Source organism: Chiloscyllium plagiosum, unplaced genomic scaffold (genome assembly GCF_037043375.1).
Source record: "Chiloscyllium plagiosum isolate Xiang-an unplaced genomic scaffold, Cpla_swu_hap1 HiC_scaffold_8, whole genome shotgun sequence".
Classification (NCBI taxonomy): Eukaryota; Metazoa; Chordata; class Chondrichthyes; order Orectolobiformes; family Hemiscylliidae; genus Chiloscyllium; species Chiloscyllium plagiosum.
Window position 1 is genome coordinate 6070079 of NW_028270146.1, and position 19715 is coordinate 6089793.

General features: G+C 50.6%; 1 protein-coding gene across 3 annotated transcripts in view; it reads right to left on the reverse strand.

Annotated features, from left to right (window-relative positions):
* Positions 1-19715, reverse strand: part of esr2a (estrogen receptor 2a) — a 402250-nt gene that overhangs the window by 110657 nt on the left and 271878 nt on the right. For all 3 annotated transcript variants that reach the window (XM_087989559.1, XM_087989560.1, XM_087989561.1), the window contains exons 3-4: positions 17756-17922; positions 10638-10754 (exon numbers count right to left, since the gene is read on the reverse strand). In XM_087989559.1, coding sequence (XP_087845685.1) covers positions 10638-10754; positions 17756-17922 — 284 coding nt within the window. The remainder of the gene's footprint in view (positions 1-10637; positions 10755-17755; positions 17923-19715) is intronic.

A 19715-nucleotide genomic window follows, 5' to 3' on the forward strand; every position in this document is an offset into this window, starting at 1 on the left:
GGCTATCACAGTCTATGGATACAAGGGGAGGAGGGGAGGCCATTCTGGACTGAGATGAGGAGAAATGTCTTCACCCAGAGAGTGGGGAGCCTGGGGAATTCTCTGTTGTAAAAAGCAGTTGAGGCCATAACATTAAATGTTTTCAAACCAGAGTTAGATAGAGTTCATAGGGCTAAAGGGGTAAAAGATTATGGGGTAAAAACAGGGACAGGGGACTGATCGCATTGAGTGGGGGAGGAGATTCAGAGGGTCGAATGGGGGGTCCCTATTTTCTACGTTTTCATATCTCAATGACAATGCATCTGGTTTTCTAACTGAAGCAGACTGGCTGAGGCATTGATTATATTTAAAAACACACAGGATAACCTGCAAATTCTGTGCAGGAATATCTGGAGGGGACTTTAGCAGTCTGCAGTTACTCAAACTCATTATTAACTTTTGACAAGAACATTATGTTCTGAATACTTACACCTAAAGTACAATGAATCTTGTAGATTTGCGATTCCCAATCCAGTTAGCTCCGAACTTCACTGACCTTTCTACAATTACGGATCACTCCTTCTCCGATTACACCCATTAGCAACACACCCAGTGCCCAACTCTCTCGTATCCATGGCAACGCCAACTACTGCCTTAAGGTCTGAGTGCCACCGAACTTACAGAAAGAATGATAAATAGGGTGACTCTCTCTTTCCGGAAGGAATTGGGAATATGGGATGGTGTTTTTACAGGGGGCAGGGTGGGAGGAGGTGTAGTCTAGGTAGCTGTGGGAGTCGGTCGGTTTGTAGTAAATGTCCGCTGCCTCGTGCTCCCATGAGGAGGTTGAACAGTTCATCCACTTGACCAACACCTTCCACCCCGACCTCAAATTTACCTGGACCGTCTCAGACTCCTCCCTCCCCTTCCTAGACCTCTCCATTTCTATCTCGGGCGACCGAATCGACACGGACATTTACTATAAACCGACCGACTCCCACAGCTACCTAGACTACACCTCCTCCCACCCTGCCCCCTGTAAAAACACCATCCCATATTCCCAATTCCTTCGTCTCCGCCGCATCTGCTCCCAGGAGGACCAGTTCGAAAACCGTACAACCCAGATGGCCTCCTTCTTCAAGGACCGCAATTTCCCCCCCGACGTGGTCGACGGTGCCCTCCACCTCATCTCCTCCACTTCCCGCTCCTCCGCCCTTGAACCCCGCCCCTCCAACCGCCACCAGGACAGAACCCCACTGGTCCTCACCTACCACCCCACCAATCTCCATGTACAACGCATCATCCGCCGTCACTTCCGCCACCTCCAAACGGACCCCACCACCAAGGATATATTTCCCTCCCCTCCCCTATCAGCATTCCGAAAAGACCACTCCCTCCGTGACTCCCTCGTCAGGTCCACACCCTCCACCAACCCAACCTCCACTCCCGGCACCTTCCCCGACAACTGCAAGAAATGCAAAACTTGCGCCCACACCTCCCCCCTCACTTCCCTCCAAGGCCCCAAGGGACCCTTCCATATCCGCCACAAATTCACCTGCACCTCCACACACATCATCTTTTGCATCCGCTGCACCCGATGTGGCCTCCTCTATATTGGGGAGACAGGCCGCCTACTTGCGGAACGTTTCAGAGAACACCTCTGGGACACCCGGACCAACCAACACAACCACCCCGTGGCTCAACACTTCAACTCCCCCTCCCACTCCACCAAGGACATGCAGGTCCTTGGACTCCTCCATCGCCAAACCATAGCAACACGATGGTTGGAGGAAGAACTCCTCATCTTCCGCCTGGGAACCCTCCAACCACAAGGGATGAACTCAGATTTCTCCAGTTTCCTCATTTCCCCTCCCACCTTGTCTCAGTCAAATCCCTCGAAATCAGCACCGCCTTCCTAACCTGCAATCATCTTCCTGACCTCTCCGCCCCCACCCCACTCCGGCCTATCACCCTCACCTTGACCTCCCTCCACCTATCGCATTTCCAAAGCCCCTCCCCCAAGTCCCTCCTCCCTACCTTTTATCTTAGCCTGCTGGACACACTTTCCTCATTCCTGAAGAAGGGCTTATGCCCGAAACATCGATTCTCCTGTTCCTTTGATGCTGCCTGACATGCTGCGCTTTTCCAGCAACACATTTTCAGCTCTGACTCTCTCTTTCCCTCTCCCTTTCTCCCTCTCTTTCTCCCCCCTCCCCTCCCCCCACTCTCTCTCCCTCTCTCCTCTCTCTCTCCTTCCCTGTTCCCCCAGGAACACCTCCTAGCAGAGTGCTTTAGGGAACATCTCTGGGACACCCGCACCAATCAACCACACCGTCCTCTGGCCCAACATTTCAACTCCCCCTCCCACTCTGCCGAGGACATGGAGGTCCTGGGCCTCCTTCACCGCCGCTCCCTCGCCACCTGACGCCTGGAGGAAGAACGCCTCATCTTCTGCCTCAGAACACTTCAACCCCAGGGCATCAATGTGGACTTCAACAGTTTCCTCATCTCCCCTCCCCACCTCACCCCAGATCCAACCCTCCAACTCGGCACTGCCCTCTTGACCTGTCCTACCTGTCCATCTTCCTTCCCACTTATCCACTCCGCCCTCCTCTTCGACCTATCACCATCACCCCTCCTTCATCCACCTATCACATTCTCAGCCCCACAGCCCCTTCCCCTCCCATTATTCTCTCAGCCCCCTTGACCCCTCCCCCCCCAACATTCCTGATGAAGGGCTTACGCCAAAACATTGACTCTCTTGCTCCTCAGATGCTGTCTGACCGGCTGTGCTTTTCCAGCATCACATTCTTCGACTCTGACTCTCCGGCATCTGCAGTCCTCACTTTCTCCATCGTCGGGATCAGTCTGGTAACCTTTCACTGCACTCCCTCCATTGCCAGAGCATCCTTCCTCAGACCAGGAGACCCAAACTACACACTACACTCCAGGTGTGGCCTCACCAAGACCCCTGTACAATGGGCAGCGAGACCTTCCCGCCGCTGTACTCCAACCCTCTCGCTATGGAGGCCAACACGCCATTTGCCATCTTCACCTCCTGCTGTCCTTGTCTGTTTGTAGACACAAAGGCTGAGCCTATTGTTAATGTTACTGACTGTAGTGAGATACTGCACGCGCTCTCAGGGAGGATATGAGGAGGTGGACACTCCTTATTGCAGAGAAGGTTAGAGGGAGATTGAACAGAGGGGTCAACATGAGGGGTTTAACTTGAACAATTGAGGAGCTGTTTCCTGCAGGAGACAGGGACATGTTGTTTTCTTCCTGCTTTCATCAGGACAAATGCAAGAATGCCAAATTTCAAAGCTGCACCACAATTTGGACCAAAGGTTGTGATCGATGGTGAAATCTACTCTGTTTGGATGAAGTGTTGTCATGAAGAAAGCCCTGAGGAAATATCTGCTCCCCAACCTCCCGGGTCATTCAAACACATGCCATTAGGTTTAGAGACGTTCCATTAGTTTTTAGAGGCAAGGTCTTGTGTGTGAATGCGTGTGGTTTGTAGTGAGCTGAATGAGCCATACTCTGCAGAAGCAGAATACTCTGGAGGGTGGATATCAGAAACACACACCTGGAGAAACTCAGCAGGTCTGAGAGACAGAAGCAGAATTAATGTTTCATGCCCAACAGAACTTATACAGAACATGCATGTGTTTCTCCAGCAATCGCTTTTGCTTCTAATTTCACTTTCGGAGCTTTTTCTGATTAAATTCTCCACATGACAGTACAGATTCCAGCCAGCAAGATCTGATCCTTACTGGAAGGCAAGTCCACAAGCACTCATGGGACCAACAGCAACTTGTCGACACAATCTTCCAAAGATCCCTGGATCTGTCAGCTGGGAGGAATTACAGAGCACCCTCTTCAAATCTGATTGGCCACAAACATTCCTCCCCCGAATGACAGTCTGCCAGTTGTGATTCTCACCACAGACCCATAGCTGTGCAGCGTGGGGTGTTACTGCACCAATACACCTCCATTATCCCTCCCAGTTACCATATTCAGTGAACTTTGTGAGATCATGTCAAGGGTGTTTGATGGAAGACAGTGTAGAGAGCTTTACTCTGTATCTAACCCCATGCTGTCCCTGTCCCTGGGAGTGTTTGATGGGGATAGTGTAGAGAGAGCTTTACTCTGTATCTAACCCCATGCTGTCCCTGTCCCTGGGAGTGTTTGATGGGGACCGTGTAGAGGGAGCTTTACTCTGTTCCCAACCCCATGCTGTCCCTGTCCTGTGAGTGTTTGATGGGGGACAGTGCAGAGGGAGCTTTACTCTGTATCTAACCCCATGCGGACCCTGCCCTGGGAGTGTTTGATGGGGACCATGTAGAGGGAGCTTTACTCTGTATCCAACCCCATGCTGTCCCTGTCCTGGGAGTGTTTGATGGGGACCGTGTAGAGGGAGCTTTCCTCTGTATCTAACCCTGTGCTGTCCATGTCCTGTTAGAGTTTGACGGGAACAGTGTAGAGGAAGCTTTCCTCTGTATCTAACCCCGTGTAAATGTGATCATTGATTGTCTCTCGGTGTTATTCAGCGCTGACAGAGCAAGCTAGTTTTCAGTTTGAATTATGGGGTGAAAGAATGTTTTGTTTTAAAGAAATGTTGCAAGCGATCACAAGGCTGGTAGTTGGAATCTTCGACCTGCCTGTCAGATTGTCGGATCTAACACAGACACAATCCATCTTCTGTCCATCACGCAGGCCAAGAAGCGAAGCAGATGTCAGAACTGGATAGAACATCTGGTTAAATCACACTCTCCAAACCAAAGACATTCAAAGAAAAGCAGCAAGAAAGTTGTGTGAGGCTTTAACTATAATGGGAGCCAGGTGTGCTGACTTCACCAGGTCTTATTGAATTGTCAGTGCTTGCGGGATTTACTAACAGCACACTTATGTAACCTCTTCATTGCTTAATCTTCAGATACCTTTCCCAACAAACACCACATTGAGAAAGCTGAATGATCGCTTTCTGATGAGGTGGCAGTATCGTTGGGATAGAACCTGTGAGGTTTCGCAGTACTCAGCACAGAATGACAGTAAGCAATCCCTCCATTGACCCTGTCCCTGGCTTCATCCGACGAATCCATTCGAATGGTCAAACACAAACCCCCACTGTCTCCTCTTCCTCAGCTCAAACCTCTCCAAGTTCTGAAGACGATAAGACATAGGGACAGCAGCAGGCCGTTCAGCCCATCAAGTCTATTTTGTTGTTCAATGAGATCAAGGCTAATCTGACCCAACGTTTTCTCTCCGATAATCGTCTTTATGACCTTCCCCAGCTCCAACGTTTTCTCTCTGATAATCGTCTTTATGACCTTCCCCAGCTCCAACGTTTTCTCTCTGATAATCGTCTTTATGACCTTCCCCAGCTCCAACGTTTTCTCTCTGATAATCGTCTTTATGACCTTCCCCAGCTCCAACGTTTTCTCTCTGATAATCGTCTTTATGACCTTCCCCAGCTCCAACGTCTTCTCTCTGATAATCGTCTTTATGACCTTCCCCAGCTCCAACGTCTTCTCTCTGATAATCGTCTTTATGACCTTCCCCAGTTCCAACGTTTTCTCTCTGATAATCATCTTTATGACCTTCCCCAGCTCCAACGTTTTCTCTCTGATAACCGTCTTTATGACCTTCCCCAGCTCCAACGTCTTCTCTCTGATAATCGTCTTTATGACCTTCCCCAGCTCCAACGTTTTCTCTATGATAATCGTCTTTATGACCTTCCCCAGCTCCAACGTTTTCTCTATGATAATCGTCTTTATGACCTTCCCCAGCTCCAACGTCTTCTCTCTGATAATCGTCTTTATGACCTTCCCCAGCTCCAACGTTTTCTCTCTGATAATCGTCTTTATGACCTTCCCCAGCTCCAACGTTTTCTCTCTGATAATCGTCTTTATGACCTTCCCCAGCTCCAACGTCTTCTCTCTGATAATCGTCTTTATGACCTTCCCCAGCTCCAACGTTTTCTCTCTGATAATCGTCTTTATGACCTTCCCCAGCTCCAACGTTTTCTCTATGATAATCGTCTTTATGACCTTCCCCAGCTCCAACGTTTTCTCTATGATAATCGTCTTTATGACCTTCCCCAGCTCCAACGTCTTCTCTCTGATAATCGTCTTTATGACCTTCCCCAGCTCCAACGTTTTCTCTCTGATAATCGTCTTTATGACCTTCCCCAGCTCCAACGTCTTCTCTCTGATAATCGTCTTTATGACCTTCCCCAGCTCCAACGTTTTCTCTATGATAATCGTCTTTATGACCTTCCCCAGCTCCAACGTCTTCTCTCTGATAACCGTCTTTATGACCTTCCCCAGCTCCAACGTTTTCTCTCTGATAACCGTCTTTATGACCTTCCCCAGCTCCAACGTCTTCTCTCTGATAATCGTCTTTATGACCTTCCCCAGCTCCAACGTCTTCTCTCTGATAACCGTCTTTATGACCTTCCCCAGCTCCAACGTTTTCTCTCTGATAACCGTCTTTATGACCTTCCCCAGCTCCAGCGTCTTCTCTCTGATAATCGTCTTTATGACCTTCCCCAGCTCCAACGTCTTCTCTCTGATAATCGTCTTTATGACCTTCCCCAGCTCCAACGTCTTCTCTCTGATAATCGTCTTTATGACCTTCCCCAGCTCCAACGTCTTCTCTCTGAAAATCGTCTTTATGACCTTCCCCAGCTCCAACGTTTTCTCTCTGATAATCGTCTTTATGACCTTCCCCAGCTCCAACGTTTTCTCTCTGATAATCGTCTTTATGACCTTCCCCAGCTCCAACGTTTTCTCTCTGATAATCGTCTTTATGACCTTCCCCAGCTCCAACGTCTTCTCTCTGATAATCGTCTTTATGACCTTCCCCAGCTCCAGCGTTTTCTCTCTGATAATCGTCTTTATGACCTTCCCCAGCTCCAATGTTTTCTCTCTGATAACCGTCTTTATGACCTTCCCCAGCTCCAACGTCTTCTCTCTGATAATCGTCTTTATGACCTTCCCCAGCTCCAACGTTTTCTCTCTGATAACCGTCTTTATGACCTTCCCCAGCTCCAACGTTTTCTCTCTGATAACCGTCTTTATGACCTTCCCCAGCTCCAACGTTTTCACTCTGATAATCGTCTTTATGACCTTCCCCAGCTCCAACGTCTTCTCTCTGATAATCGTCTTTATGACCTTCCCCAGCTCCAACGTCTTCTCTCTGATAATCGTCTTTATGACTTTCCCCAGCTCCAATGTCTTCTCTCTGATAATCGTCTTTATGACCTTCCCCAGCTCCAACGTCTTCTCTCTGATAATCGTCTTTATGACCTTCCTCAGCTCAAATATTTAAACTCATCGGCTTGTGGTCCTTCGGGCTGTCCTTAAACTCTTCCTTGAAGAAGTGTCACATTGGTCCTCTCCAAATCCCTGGCTCCTGCCTTATAACTCGGCAAGTCCCTTCTGCTTTCTCCAGGCTACCCCCCACCCCCCGCACTTTCCCTCAGGACTGCAAGACCAGGCGACGTTTCTGTTCCAAGTACAGCTGGCCTTCCCTCCACATCCTTGTGATTAACTTTCACCTCATCCATGATCGTCACCATCTCCCCTCCTCCCAGCTTGTGCCTGCACCTTTTGCTACTGGTCACTCTCATTGCCTCCCGTACCCCCCACTCACTATTTACAGGTGGGGAGATGATCTCTTTTAGATTAGGTGCCATTCTCTCCTTATTGCCTCTCTCTTTGCCGGTTTATTCTCCTCTTCACCCGCCCCCCCCCCCCCCCCCCCTCCCCCCCACCATGACCTGCATTACACACCCTGCTTGTTTTTTATTTCAACATATTTCACTTCAGGCTGACTGTCTCCTGAGCCACCAGATTGGTTCCCTTCCCGGACAACGTTAGCTTTGTCTGGGCTGTCTTTGAAAGGAACTCATTTCTTTGTTCCAACTTTCCCATTAAACATTGGCTCCATTTCATCGACATAAAATCCCACCTCATTCCACTGAAATCACCCCTTTGACAATTCAGTCATCAAATGATAGAGCCATACAGACCCTGTGCTCGAATGTGTCCATGCCAACCATGTTCCCAAACTAAACTCGTCCCAAAGTTAAAAATCACACAACACTGGGTTATAGTCCAACAGGTTTATTTGGAAGCACTATCTTTGGGAGCTCATGGTTGTGACTATCACCTGATGAAGGAGAAGTGCTCCGAAAGCGAGTGCTACCAAAAAAACCTGTTGGACTATAACCTGGTGTTGTGTGATTTTTAACTTTGTACACCCCAGTCCAACACTGGCCCCCCAAACCATAAACTAGTCCCACTTGCCTGGCGTTTGGCCCACCTTCCTCCATATACCCATCCAAAAGTCTTTTAAATGTTGTCATTGTACCAGCCTCCACCACTTCCTCTGGCAGCTCATTCCATACACGTACCACCCTCTGTGTGAAAACGTTGCCCCTTAGGTCTCTTTTATATCTTTCCCCTTTCACCCTAAACCTATGCCCTCTAGCTCTGGACTCCCCAACCCCCGGGAAAAGACTTTGTCTATTTACCCTATCCATGCCCCTCATAATTTTGTAAACCTCTATAAGGTCACCCCTCAGCCTCCGACACTCCAGGGAAAACAGCCCCAGCCTGTTCAGCCTCTCCCCTGTAGCTCAAATCCTCCAACCCTGGCAACATCCTTGTAAATCTTTTCTGAACCCTTTCAAGTTTCACAACATCTTTCCGATAGGAAGGAGACCAGAATTGCATGCAATATTCCAACAGTGGCCTAACCAATGTCCTGTACAGCCGCAACATGACCTCCCAACTCCTGTGCTCAATACTCTGACCAATAAAGGAAAGCATACCAAACACCTTCTTCACTATCCTATCCACCTGCGACTCCACTTTCAAGGAGCTATGAACCTGCATTCCAAGGTCCCTTTGTTCAGCAACACTCCCTCGGACCTTACCATTAAATGTATAAGTCCTGCTAAGATTTGCTTTCCCAAAATGCAGCACCTCGCATTTATCTGAATTAAACTCCATCTGCCCCTTCTCAGCCCATTGGCCCATCTGATCAAGATCCTGTTGTAATCTGAGGTAACCCTCTTCGCTGTCCACCACACCTCCAATTTTGGCATCATCTGCAAACTTACTAACTGTACCTCTTATGCTCGCATCCAAATCATTTATGTAAATGACAAAAAGTAGAGGACCAGGAACCAATCCTTGTGGCACTCCACTGGTCACAGGCCTCCAGTCTGAAAAACAACCCTCCACAACCACCCTCTGTCTTCTACCTTTGAGCCAGTTCTGTATCCAAATGGCTAGTTCTCCCTGTATTCCATGAGATCTAACCTTGCTAACCAGTCTCCCATGGGGAACCTTGTCGAACGCCTTACTGAAGTCCATATAGATCACATCTACTGCTCTGCCCTCATCAATCTTCTTTGTTACTTGGACTATTCCCCATTTCCCAGCGTTAGATCCAACCATGTCTCCTTCCTGGTTACACTGAGGTCAAAGATGTTCTCCTGAGCATATCTTAGAGATTCCTTTTCCTCCTTGCTCTTTGCTCTGATATTTGTTCTTCCTTACAAGTTATCGATAATATTTGAAGCCCCCATAAATGTCATAGTTCACCTCATTAATCTCCAGCTTCCTGTCTTACCAAACTCACTAAACAGACTCGATGTTGTGGGTACCTGGGGGATTCAGATCGCTGCTCCCTCTGAACACCCTTCGTGTTGGACACTGGGCACCAGCGTCTCAGGGCAGGGTCCATAGGCACCACCCACCCACACCCGACATACAGAGACGTTGGTGTCTGACATGTGTCAGACTCCCACGGCCCATCTCTGATCCACTCAGAGGACACTCTGCCCTTCAGTGCTGGCCCTCAGTGCTGCTTGGGTAACTCTCACTGCGACAAGGACTGTGTGTGCGCAGGGACACCAGTGTTAAAAACTGTTTGTAAGAACGAGGAGCAGGTGTCCAGCCCTTTGAGCCTGCTCCAGATTCAATACAATCATAGCTGATCTTTTCATGGACTCAGCTCCACTTACTGCACTGTCACCGTAACCCTTAATTCCCTTAGTATTCAAAACATTATCTATCTCAACTTTAAAAACATTCAATGAGGTAGCCTCAACTACTTCACTGGGCAGGGAATTCCATAGATTTACACCCTCTGGGTAAAGACGTTCCTCCTCAATTCAGTCCTAAACCTGCTCCCCCTAACTTTGAGGCTGTGCCCTCTTGTCCTAGTTTCACTCTCCAGTGGAAACATCCTCTCTATTTCTATCTCATCTATTCCCTTCATAATCTTCCACGTTTCTACAACATTCCCCCTCATTCTTCTGAATTCCAATGAATATAATCCCAGTCTACGCAGTCTCTCCTCATACGGCAACCCCCTCAACTTCCAGAACCAACCCAGTGACCCTCCTCTGCACCCCCTCCCGGGCCAGTACATCCTTTCTCAAGTAAGGAGACCAAAACTGCACAGTACTCCAGGTGTGGCCTCACCAGGGCCCTGTACAGCTGCAGTAGTGTTTCCCAATCCATAGTTACAGTCTCTCAGTTCTGTCACCACCCCCCCCCACAACCTGAGGCACATCTCAAACCTCTTTAGGCTCAGTGCGCCCTCCCCCAGCGCCCCGTCGCTCGGTTTGAACGGTTTACCGGATTTCATCATCCCAACTTCATAGCACTTGCGCAGCCGACAGGCCTGGCAGCTCTTCCTCCTGTTCTTGTCGATGGTGCACTGGTTTGTTGCCGGGCAGATGTACGCATTGTGCCCTGGAACAAGACACCGCAGAATCACAAGGATGGAATGCATTTATGTAGCACCCATCACCGCGACAGGAAGTCCCAGCACAAACCCAGGACTTACCTTGCTGAAAACTGGCTGTTTTATTTATTCATGGACAAGGCGTGGGCAACATTAGCTGGGCCAGTAGGTGTTGCCTATCCCTAATTGCCCAGAGGGCAATTAACAGTCACCCATATTCCTGTGGGTCTGGAGTCACGTGTGGCCAGTCCTGATGAAGGGTTACACCTGAAACATTGACTTCTCCACCTCCTGATGCTGTCTGCCTTGCTGTGCTCTTCCAGCCTCCTACCTGTCTACTTTGGATTCCAACACCTGCCATTTCTTTGGTCTCGGATCAGGTAAGGATGGCAGATTTGGGGGCAGCACCGTGGCTCAGCAGTTAGCACTGCTGCCTCACAGCACCAGGGACCCAGGTTCGATTCCAGCCTCGGGTGACTGTCTGTGTGGGGTTTGCACATTCTCCCCGTGTCTGCATGGGTTTCCTCCGGGTGCTCCGGTTTCCTCCCACAGTCCAAAGATGTGCAGGTCAGGGTGGATTAGCCATGGGAAATACAGGGTCACAGGGACGGGGTAAGTCTGGGTGGGATGCTCTTTGGAGGGTCAGTGTGGACTCAATGGGCTGAATGGCCTGCTTCCACACTGTAGGGATTCTATTCTACGATCATCCTCCCTGAAGGACATTAGTGATCCAGGTGGGGCTTTGCCGACAATGTTAGCGTGGTCACATGGTCTCCATGAGACAGCGAAGACCTGGGGGGGGAATGGGCCGGGGGTGCAGAGACTCTGGTGGGGGTGTTGGGATGTCGGGGTTGGGGGGATGTGGAGTGGAGAGGGGAGACGGGGCCTGAGAGAGGAAGCTGGGGAGTCTTGGCCAGGATGGAGCAGAGATTGGATCCCCCTTTGTACCAGGGGTAGGGTGTGAAGGAGGGGAGCAGTGAAGTGAGGCTGGGTTTTGGGGTAGCAGTGGGTGAAGAGTTGGTAAAAGACCGGGGGGGGGGGAGACAGGGCAGTGCCACAGGGAAGGGCGGGGATGAATACAATATATAACCACCCTGAGCATTACTGGAGGAGAACCCTATATATTTACACAATAACATGGCATGCACCATATACACTAGACAATGACACACGCGTTACTGAGTAGGACACCATGTTATACAATAACATGTATGTGCTACTGGGTAAAACGCATGTTTTGTAAGGCAAACCAGGCCAGGATTTGTACAGCTTATTGAATTGAATTTATTGTACCGAGGCACAGTGAAAAGCATTGTAATGGTAAGGTCCTGGTGAGTGTTGCTGAACAAAGAGACCTAAGGTGCAGGTTCATAGTTTCTTGAAAGTGGAGTCGTACACAGACATGATGGTGAAGGTGGCACTGATCAGAGTATTGAGGACAGGAGTCGGGAGGTAAAAACAATGACTGCAGATGCTGGAAACCAGATTCTGGATTAGTGGTGCTGGAAGAGCACAGCAGTTCAGGCAGCATCCGAGGAGCAGCGAAATCAACGTTTCGGGCAAAAGCCCTTTTATTCCTGATGAAGGGCTTTTGCCTGAAATGTCGAAAATACAGGAGTTGGGAGGTCATGTTGCGGCTGTACAGGACATTGGTTAGGCCACTGTTGGAATATTGCGTGCAATTCTGGTCTCCTTCCTATCAGAAAGATGGTGTGAAACTTGAAAGGGTTCAGAAAAGATTTACAAGGATGTTGCCAGGGTTGGAGGATTTGAGCTATAGGGAGAGGCTGAACAGGCTGGGGCTGTTTCCCTGGAGCGTTGGAGGCTGAGGGGTGACCTTATAGAGGTTTATAAAATCATGAGGGGCACGGATAGGGTAAATAGACAAAGTCTTTTCCCTGGGGTGGGGGAGTCCAAAGGGCATAGGTTTAGGGTGAGAGGGGAAAGATATAAAAGAGACCTAAGGGGCAACGTTTTCACACAGAGGGTGGTACGTGTATGGAATGAGCTGCCAGAGGAAGTGGTGGAGGCTGGTACAATTACAACATTTAAAAGGTGTTTGGATGGGTATATGAATAGGAAGGGTTTAGAGGGATATGGGCCGGGTGCTGGGAAATGGGACAACAATGGGTTGGGATATTTGGTCGGCATGGACGAGTTGGACCCAATGGTCTGTTTCTGTGCTGTACTGCTCTATGATTCGATGAGTTAAACTTCTTTCTTGGGACTAATGGGCTAAAAGTGTACAGGGGAGAAAGTGGGAAGAGGGGACTGAGTTGGGTGATCAGCCATGATCATATTGTATGATGGAGCAGGCTCGATGGGCTGAATAGCCTCCTCCAGCATCTATTCTCTATGTTTCTGTATGTTTGGGACATCATTAGTGATGGTCACTAATGGTAGACTGAGTAAAATGGGGAATGCTCAGAAGTGGCAAGGTACAGGAATGCAGAGGAAATCAGAGGCAGAGATAATATCCCACTACCTCGCACACCAGGAGGCGATGGCTATTTGATGTCTGAGTGAACACAGACCTCTCTTACATTTTTATCGGACTGTTACTGTAATAAAACCGCTGGGGGGGGGGGTGTCAGGGGAATGTGAGACAGGGGATTGGTCAAAGGAGGGAGGGAGGAGGAGATGGAAGAGTAGCTCAGAGCTGAGGGTGCATGCAGCCAGCACTGAGGGGGTGATTAACAGCAGACTCGAGGCAAGGATGTGTGAGCGGTAGACTAAACACAGTTATGGTGTTGGGAAAAGGGATTTCCTCGGCACTCTTTCATGATCAAGATGACCTGCAGCACCTTAAACGATCAGGGCAGAAAGTTGCCATAGAGACTGGCGATTCAATCTGCTACCTTTGTTTTCATTGTCACATTTACTACGTGTGAAAATGGCTGGTCTTTTCATCTTTTCACCAATTTATTTTTTTAAGGTCCTGTTTTGTGACAGTAAACAGCAGACTATAAGCAGAGAGCTACAGGCAAGAGGGCACAGGCATCAGGGCACAGGCAGAGGGTCACAGGCATCAGGGCACAGGCAGAGGGTCACAGGCATCAGGGCACAGGCAGAGGTGCACAGGGAGAGGGGCAGAGGCAGCAGAATTATGAATACAGGGCAGCAAAAAGTCAGAAATCTGCAGACAACAAATACAACCGGAAAGGAGACAGCAGACAGCAGGCAAGATTGGAAACTGCAGAGATTCCAAATGAGTCTTCTCCAGAGAAATATTTTGTAGAGTGATCAGGTGGATCACAGTAACCGAGCGCAGAGAAGCTTCTTACTCGAACATTTTGTTAAACCTCAGTGCTCCAGTGTCTGTATCGCCCACTGAAACTCACGGTCTGAATGAAACATGAGGTGCAGATCGATTCCACCTTACTGTGTGAATGTCAGTGTCAGGTTGTTCACTGACCCTATTTGGATGAGTTATTTATGGTACACAACTCAATCATTGAGCTGGCTGTAATCCTGTCCCTGCCCCACTGGGGATTAGGATATTAAGTATAGTCTATTTCTGGAAGACATTGAACTGAATTTAATACCTATTAGGAAACAAACATCAATTTTTGACTGTATTTTCACAATTTTTTTGCAAGGTCGCTGACAAATCCCGTGGTGTTTGTCTCTCAGACCTGGTGGTTGCCCCTGGCTCCTATCAGACTCTGCTGATGACCTCTGGTCCAGCAGTTCAGGTATAGCAGTGTCTGTCACTGTGCACCCCCTCCACCCCTCCCATATCACTATGCACCAGGACAGGGGTAGCAGATACATGGGCGCACTTCCTCCTTCAAGTTCCCCTCCAAGTCTATACTCGAAGGAGTTTAGAAGGATGAGGGGGAATCTAATTGAAATGTACAGAATACTGAATGGCCTGGATAGAGTAGATGTTGGGAAGATGTCTCCATTGGTGGGAGAGACTAGGACCCAAGGGCACAGCCTTAGGGTAAAGGGAAAGCCTTTAGAACAGAGAGAAGAAGAAACTTCTTCAGCCAGAGAGAGGGGAATCCATGAAGGCCAGGTCACTGAGTATATTTAAGACTGAGATAGATTGGTTCTTGACTGTTAAGAGCATCAAAGGTTTAGGAGAAAAAGTAGGAGATTGGGGTTGAGAAACTTATCAGCCATGATTGAATGGCGGACCAGACTCAATGGGCTGAATGGCCTAATTTCTCCTCCTATGACACCATCCAGGACAAAGCAGCCGCTTGATTGGCCCCACATCCACAAACACCCCCTCCCTCCACCACCGACACTCAGTAACAGCAGTGTGTACCATCTACAAGATACACTGCAGAAACTCACCAAAGACCCTCAGGCAGCACCTTCCAAACCCATGGCCACTTCCATCTAAAAGGACAAGGGCAGGAGATACATGGGAACACCAGCCCCTGTAAGCTCCCCTCTGAGCCCCTCACCATCCTGACTTGGAAATATATCACCGTTCCTTCAGTGTCACTGGGTCAGAATCCTGGAATTCTTTCCCTAAGGGCATTGTGGGTCTACCCACAGCACATGGACTGCAGCGGGTCAAGGAGACAGCTCACCCCCACCTTCTCAAGGGGCAACTAGGGACGGGCAATAAATACTGGGCCCAGCCAGTGACCTCTGCAGATACTTCACCTTAAATTGATGCCCTCTGACTTTCTGACACACATTCACTGCACATTCCCTTCAATTGGATATGAAAATGACGCAAAACATCAGCCCTGAGTTGGTGACAAAGCCTTAACGTTTGCACGTCAAGGTCCAATGGGAATGTGGAGGACAAGCTCCAGGCTGGGAGAGCATCCTCCCTGAACCTACACAGAAAATTCTCAAGAACATAATTCAGGAAGTGAGAAGTCCCACCACACCAGGTGATAGTCCAATGGTGCTTCGCTTCACCTGACGGATGAACAGCGCTCCGAAAGCTTGTGATTTTAAATAAACCTGTTGGACTATCACCTGGTTTGGTGTGACTTCTGACCTTGTCCCCTCAGTCCAACACCGGCACCTCCGCATCATATTTCAGGTGAGACAGCCATTGGATTATAACCCAGAGACTGCCAGGTTAATCCTCTGGGGATGGGAGTTCAAATCCCACCACAGCCGATGGTGAAGTCTGAATTCAATTTAAAAATGTCAGACATTAAAACCTTGCCTCATGGTAATCATGTAGCCACTGTCGATTATTGCAAAAACTCATTTGGTTCCCCCACGTCCTTCAGGGGAGGGAAATCTAAGCTGCCCGTTCGGTGAACGAACAAGCAACGATTCTTCGTGGTGAGGTGATATCAGCTGAATTAAAGACGATATCAATCGGGAGTGGGGGGGGGGGGGGGATCCCTCTAGCCTACTGCACAACTGAATAACTTTCACAGCTGCTTTACCGTCCATCCCTTTGTGGGCCAATGAACTATCGACCACTGCTTTTAAAATGTTCAACGATGACTGATCCCTGCAAAGAGGAACTCCAGAGACTCATGACGCTCAGAGGAGGTTCTCTCCCTAGTTTCACTGGAAGCGAGGGACCCCTTGGGTTTAACCTGTGATTATGGTCAAAATCATAGTCACAATGAGAATGTGGAGGCGGCTCCCAGAGGGCCGCTGTATTCGAGGGGAAGCTGGACGAGAGGATGAGGGAGGAAGGAATCGAGGGGGATTTAGATGCTTGACCAGTTGTTAGCCTTAAATCTGAGGGAGAAGGATTTTTTTGGTTCAACAAAGGTATTAAGGGATATCGGTCAAAGGCCACAGATCAGCCATGATCCCCTCACTGAATGGCAGAGTAGGTCTGAGGGGTGGCTGGGCTGAATGGCCTGATTCTGGGCTGTAGGTATCATGTAACTCTCAGTGTTTCCCTCCATCGTTTCTCCGGCTAGCCCTTGCACAAGATGCCCCCTTGTGGGAGTAAATCGACAGAATGGGACTGACCACGAAGTCACTGAGGGAGGGGAAGGGAGTGGGTGAGGGAGGGGAAGGGGGTGTGTGAGGGAGGGGAAGGGAGTGGGTGAGGGAGGGGAAGGGAGTGGCTGAGGGAGGGGAAGGGGGTGTGTGAGGGAGGGGAAGAGGGTGAGTGAGGGAGAGGAAGGGAGTGAGTGAGGGAGGGAAGGGGGTGTGTGAGGGTGGGGAAGGGGGTGAGTGAGGGAGGGGAAGGGGGTGGGTGAGGAAGAGGAAGGGGGTGAGTGAGGGAAGGAAGGGGGTGGGTGAAGGAGGGGAAGTGGATGTGTGAGAGTGGGAAGGGGGTGTGTGAGGGAGAGGAAGGGGGTGGGTGAGGGTGGGAAAGGGGTGGGTGAGGGAGGGGAAGGGGGTGAGTAGGGAAGGAAGGGGGTGGGTGAAGGTGGGGAAGGGGGTGTGTGAGGGTGGGAAAGGGGTGGGTGAGGGAGGGGAAGGGGGTGAGTGAGGGAGGGGAAGGGGGTGAGTGAGGGAGGGAAGGGGGTGTGTGAGGGTGGGGAAGGGGGTGGGTGAGGGTGGGAAAGGGGTGGGTGAGGGAGGGGAAGGGGTGAGTGAGGGAAGGAAGGGGGTGGGTGAAGGTGGGGAAGGGGGTGGGTGAGGGTGGGAAAGGGGTGGGTGAGGGAGGGGAAGGGGGTGAGTAGGGAAGGAAGGGGGTGGGTGAAGGTGGGGAAGGGGGTGTGTGAGGGTGGGAAAGGGGTGGGTGAGGGAGGGGAAGGGGGTGAGTGAGGGAAAGAAGGGGGTGGGTGAAGGAGGGGAAGTGGATGTGTGAGGGTGGGAAGGGGGTGTGTGAGGGAGGGGAAGGGGTTGGGTGAGGGAGGGGGTATTTGAGGGGGTTTAACGAGGGTTTGGGGGAACTCATTGCTGTCGTCTGTAAAAAGGGGTAATTAAATTTTAAAAGTCGAATGAACTAAGTTCCAGAACAGAGAAGGACAGTTCACCTCTCACTCTGGCCTGTGACAATCACAAACACAACCTTGAATATTTCCTCTGGGCACAGCCATCACCTTCATTTTGCTAGCGCCTTTAACCTGAACGAATGCATCACAGAATCAGCAGCAGAGGGCCCCCTTACCCTGGATGCTTCGTTTGAAGAAAGCTTTGCATCCCTCACAAGACCAGACTCCATAGTGATAACCCGAAGCAAAATCATTACAAACGGCACAGAAATGGGCGTCTCGCCTCGAGCAGACATTGTTCATGGAGGAGCTGGGCGGCACCGGCTTTTTCCTCAAATGCTCCCTAATGAAGAGAAACAAACAATTTGCATTTATATATCACCAGAAACTCAGCACTGACCGTGTGACAGTGCAGCTCTCCCTCAGCACTGACCCTCCAACAGTGCAGCACTCTCTCAACACTGACCCTCCGACAGTGCCCACTCCCTCAGCACTGACCCTCCGACAGTGCGGCACTCCCTCAGCACTGACACTCCGACAGTGCCCACTCCCTCAGCACTGACCCTCTGACAGTGCAGCACTCCCTCAGCACTGACCCTCCGACAGTGCGGCACTCCCTCAGCACTGACCCTCCGACAGTGCGGCACTCCCTCAGCACTGACCTTCCAAAAGTGCGGCACTCCCTCAGCACTGACCCTCCGACAGTGAGGCACTTCCTCAGCACGGACCCTCTGACAGTGCGGCACTCCCTCAGCACTGACCCTCTGACAGTGCTCACTCCCTCAGCACTGACCCTCCGACAGTGCGGCACTCCCTCAGCACTGATCATCCGACAGTGCGGCACTACCTCAGCACTGACCCCTCTGACAGTGCTCACTCCCTCAGCACTGACCTTCCAAAGGTTCAGCACTCCCTCAGCACTGACCCTCTGACAGTGCGGCACTCCCTCAGCACTGACCCTCTGACAGTGTGGCACTCCCTCAGCACTGACCCTCTGACAGTGCCCACTCCCTCAGCACTGACCCTCTGAGTGTGGCACTCCCTCAGCACTGACCCTCTGACAGTGCAGCACTCCCTCAGCACTGACCCTCTGACAGTGCAGCACTCTCTCAACACTGACCCTCTGACAGTGCGGGACTCCCTCAGCACTGACCCTCCAACAGTGCTCACTTCCTCAGCACTGACCCTCCAACAGTGTGGCACTCCCTCAGCACTGACCCTCCGACAGTGCGGCACTCCCTCAGCACTGACCTTCTGACAGTGCCCACTCCCTCAGCACTGACCCTCCGACAGTGCAGTACTCCCTCAGCACTGACCCTCCGACAGTGCCCACTCCCTCAGCACTGACCCTCCGACAGTGCAGTACTCCCTCAGCACTGTCTCTCTGACAGTGCGGCACTCCCTCAGCACTGACCCTCCAAAAGTATGATGTTCCCTCAGTACAGCTGGGAGGTCATGTTGCGGCTGTACAGGAGATTGGTTAGGCCACTGTTGGAATATTGCGTGCAATTCTGGTCTCCTTCCTATCAGAAAGATGTTGTGAAACTTGAAAGGGTTCAGAAAAGATTTACAAGGATGTTGCCAGGGTTGGAGGATCTGAGCTATAGGGAGAGGCTGAACAGGCTGGGGCTAATTTCCCATGAGCGTCGGAGGCTGAGGGGTGACCTCATAGAGGTTTACAAAATTATGAGGGACGTGGATAGGATAAATAGGCAAAGTCTTTTCCCAAGCCTGCTGAGGGGGAAGGGGCACACCCACTAATGGTAGAGTGTTCAACATCAAATGGGTGCAAAAGGAGGAATGAAGAGATCCGAGAAGGGTCTGGAGAAGGAGGAGTTGGAGATGAAGGTGGGGATTCTGGAGGAGGGGGGTCTGGAGGAGGGGTGTCAGGAGGAGTGGGGTCAGGAGGAGGGTGGTTCTGGAGGAGGGGGGTCTGGAGGTGGGGTGTCAGGAGGAGGGGGGTCTGGAGGAGGGTGGTTCTGGAGGAGGGGGATCTGGAGGAGGGTGGTTCTGGAGGAGGAAGTTCTGGAGGAGGGGGTTCTGGAGGAGGAAGTTCTGGAGGAGGGGGTTCTGGAGGAGGAAGTTCTGGAGGAGGGGGTTCTGGAGGAGGGGAGTCTGGAGGAGGGGAGTCTGGAG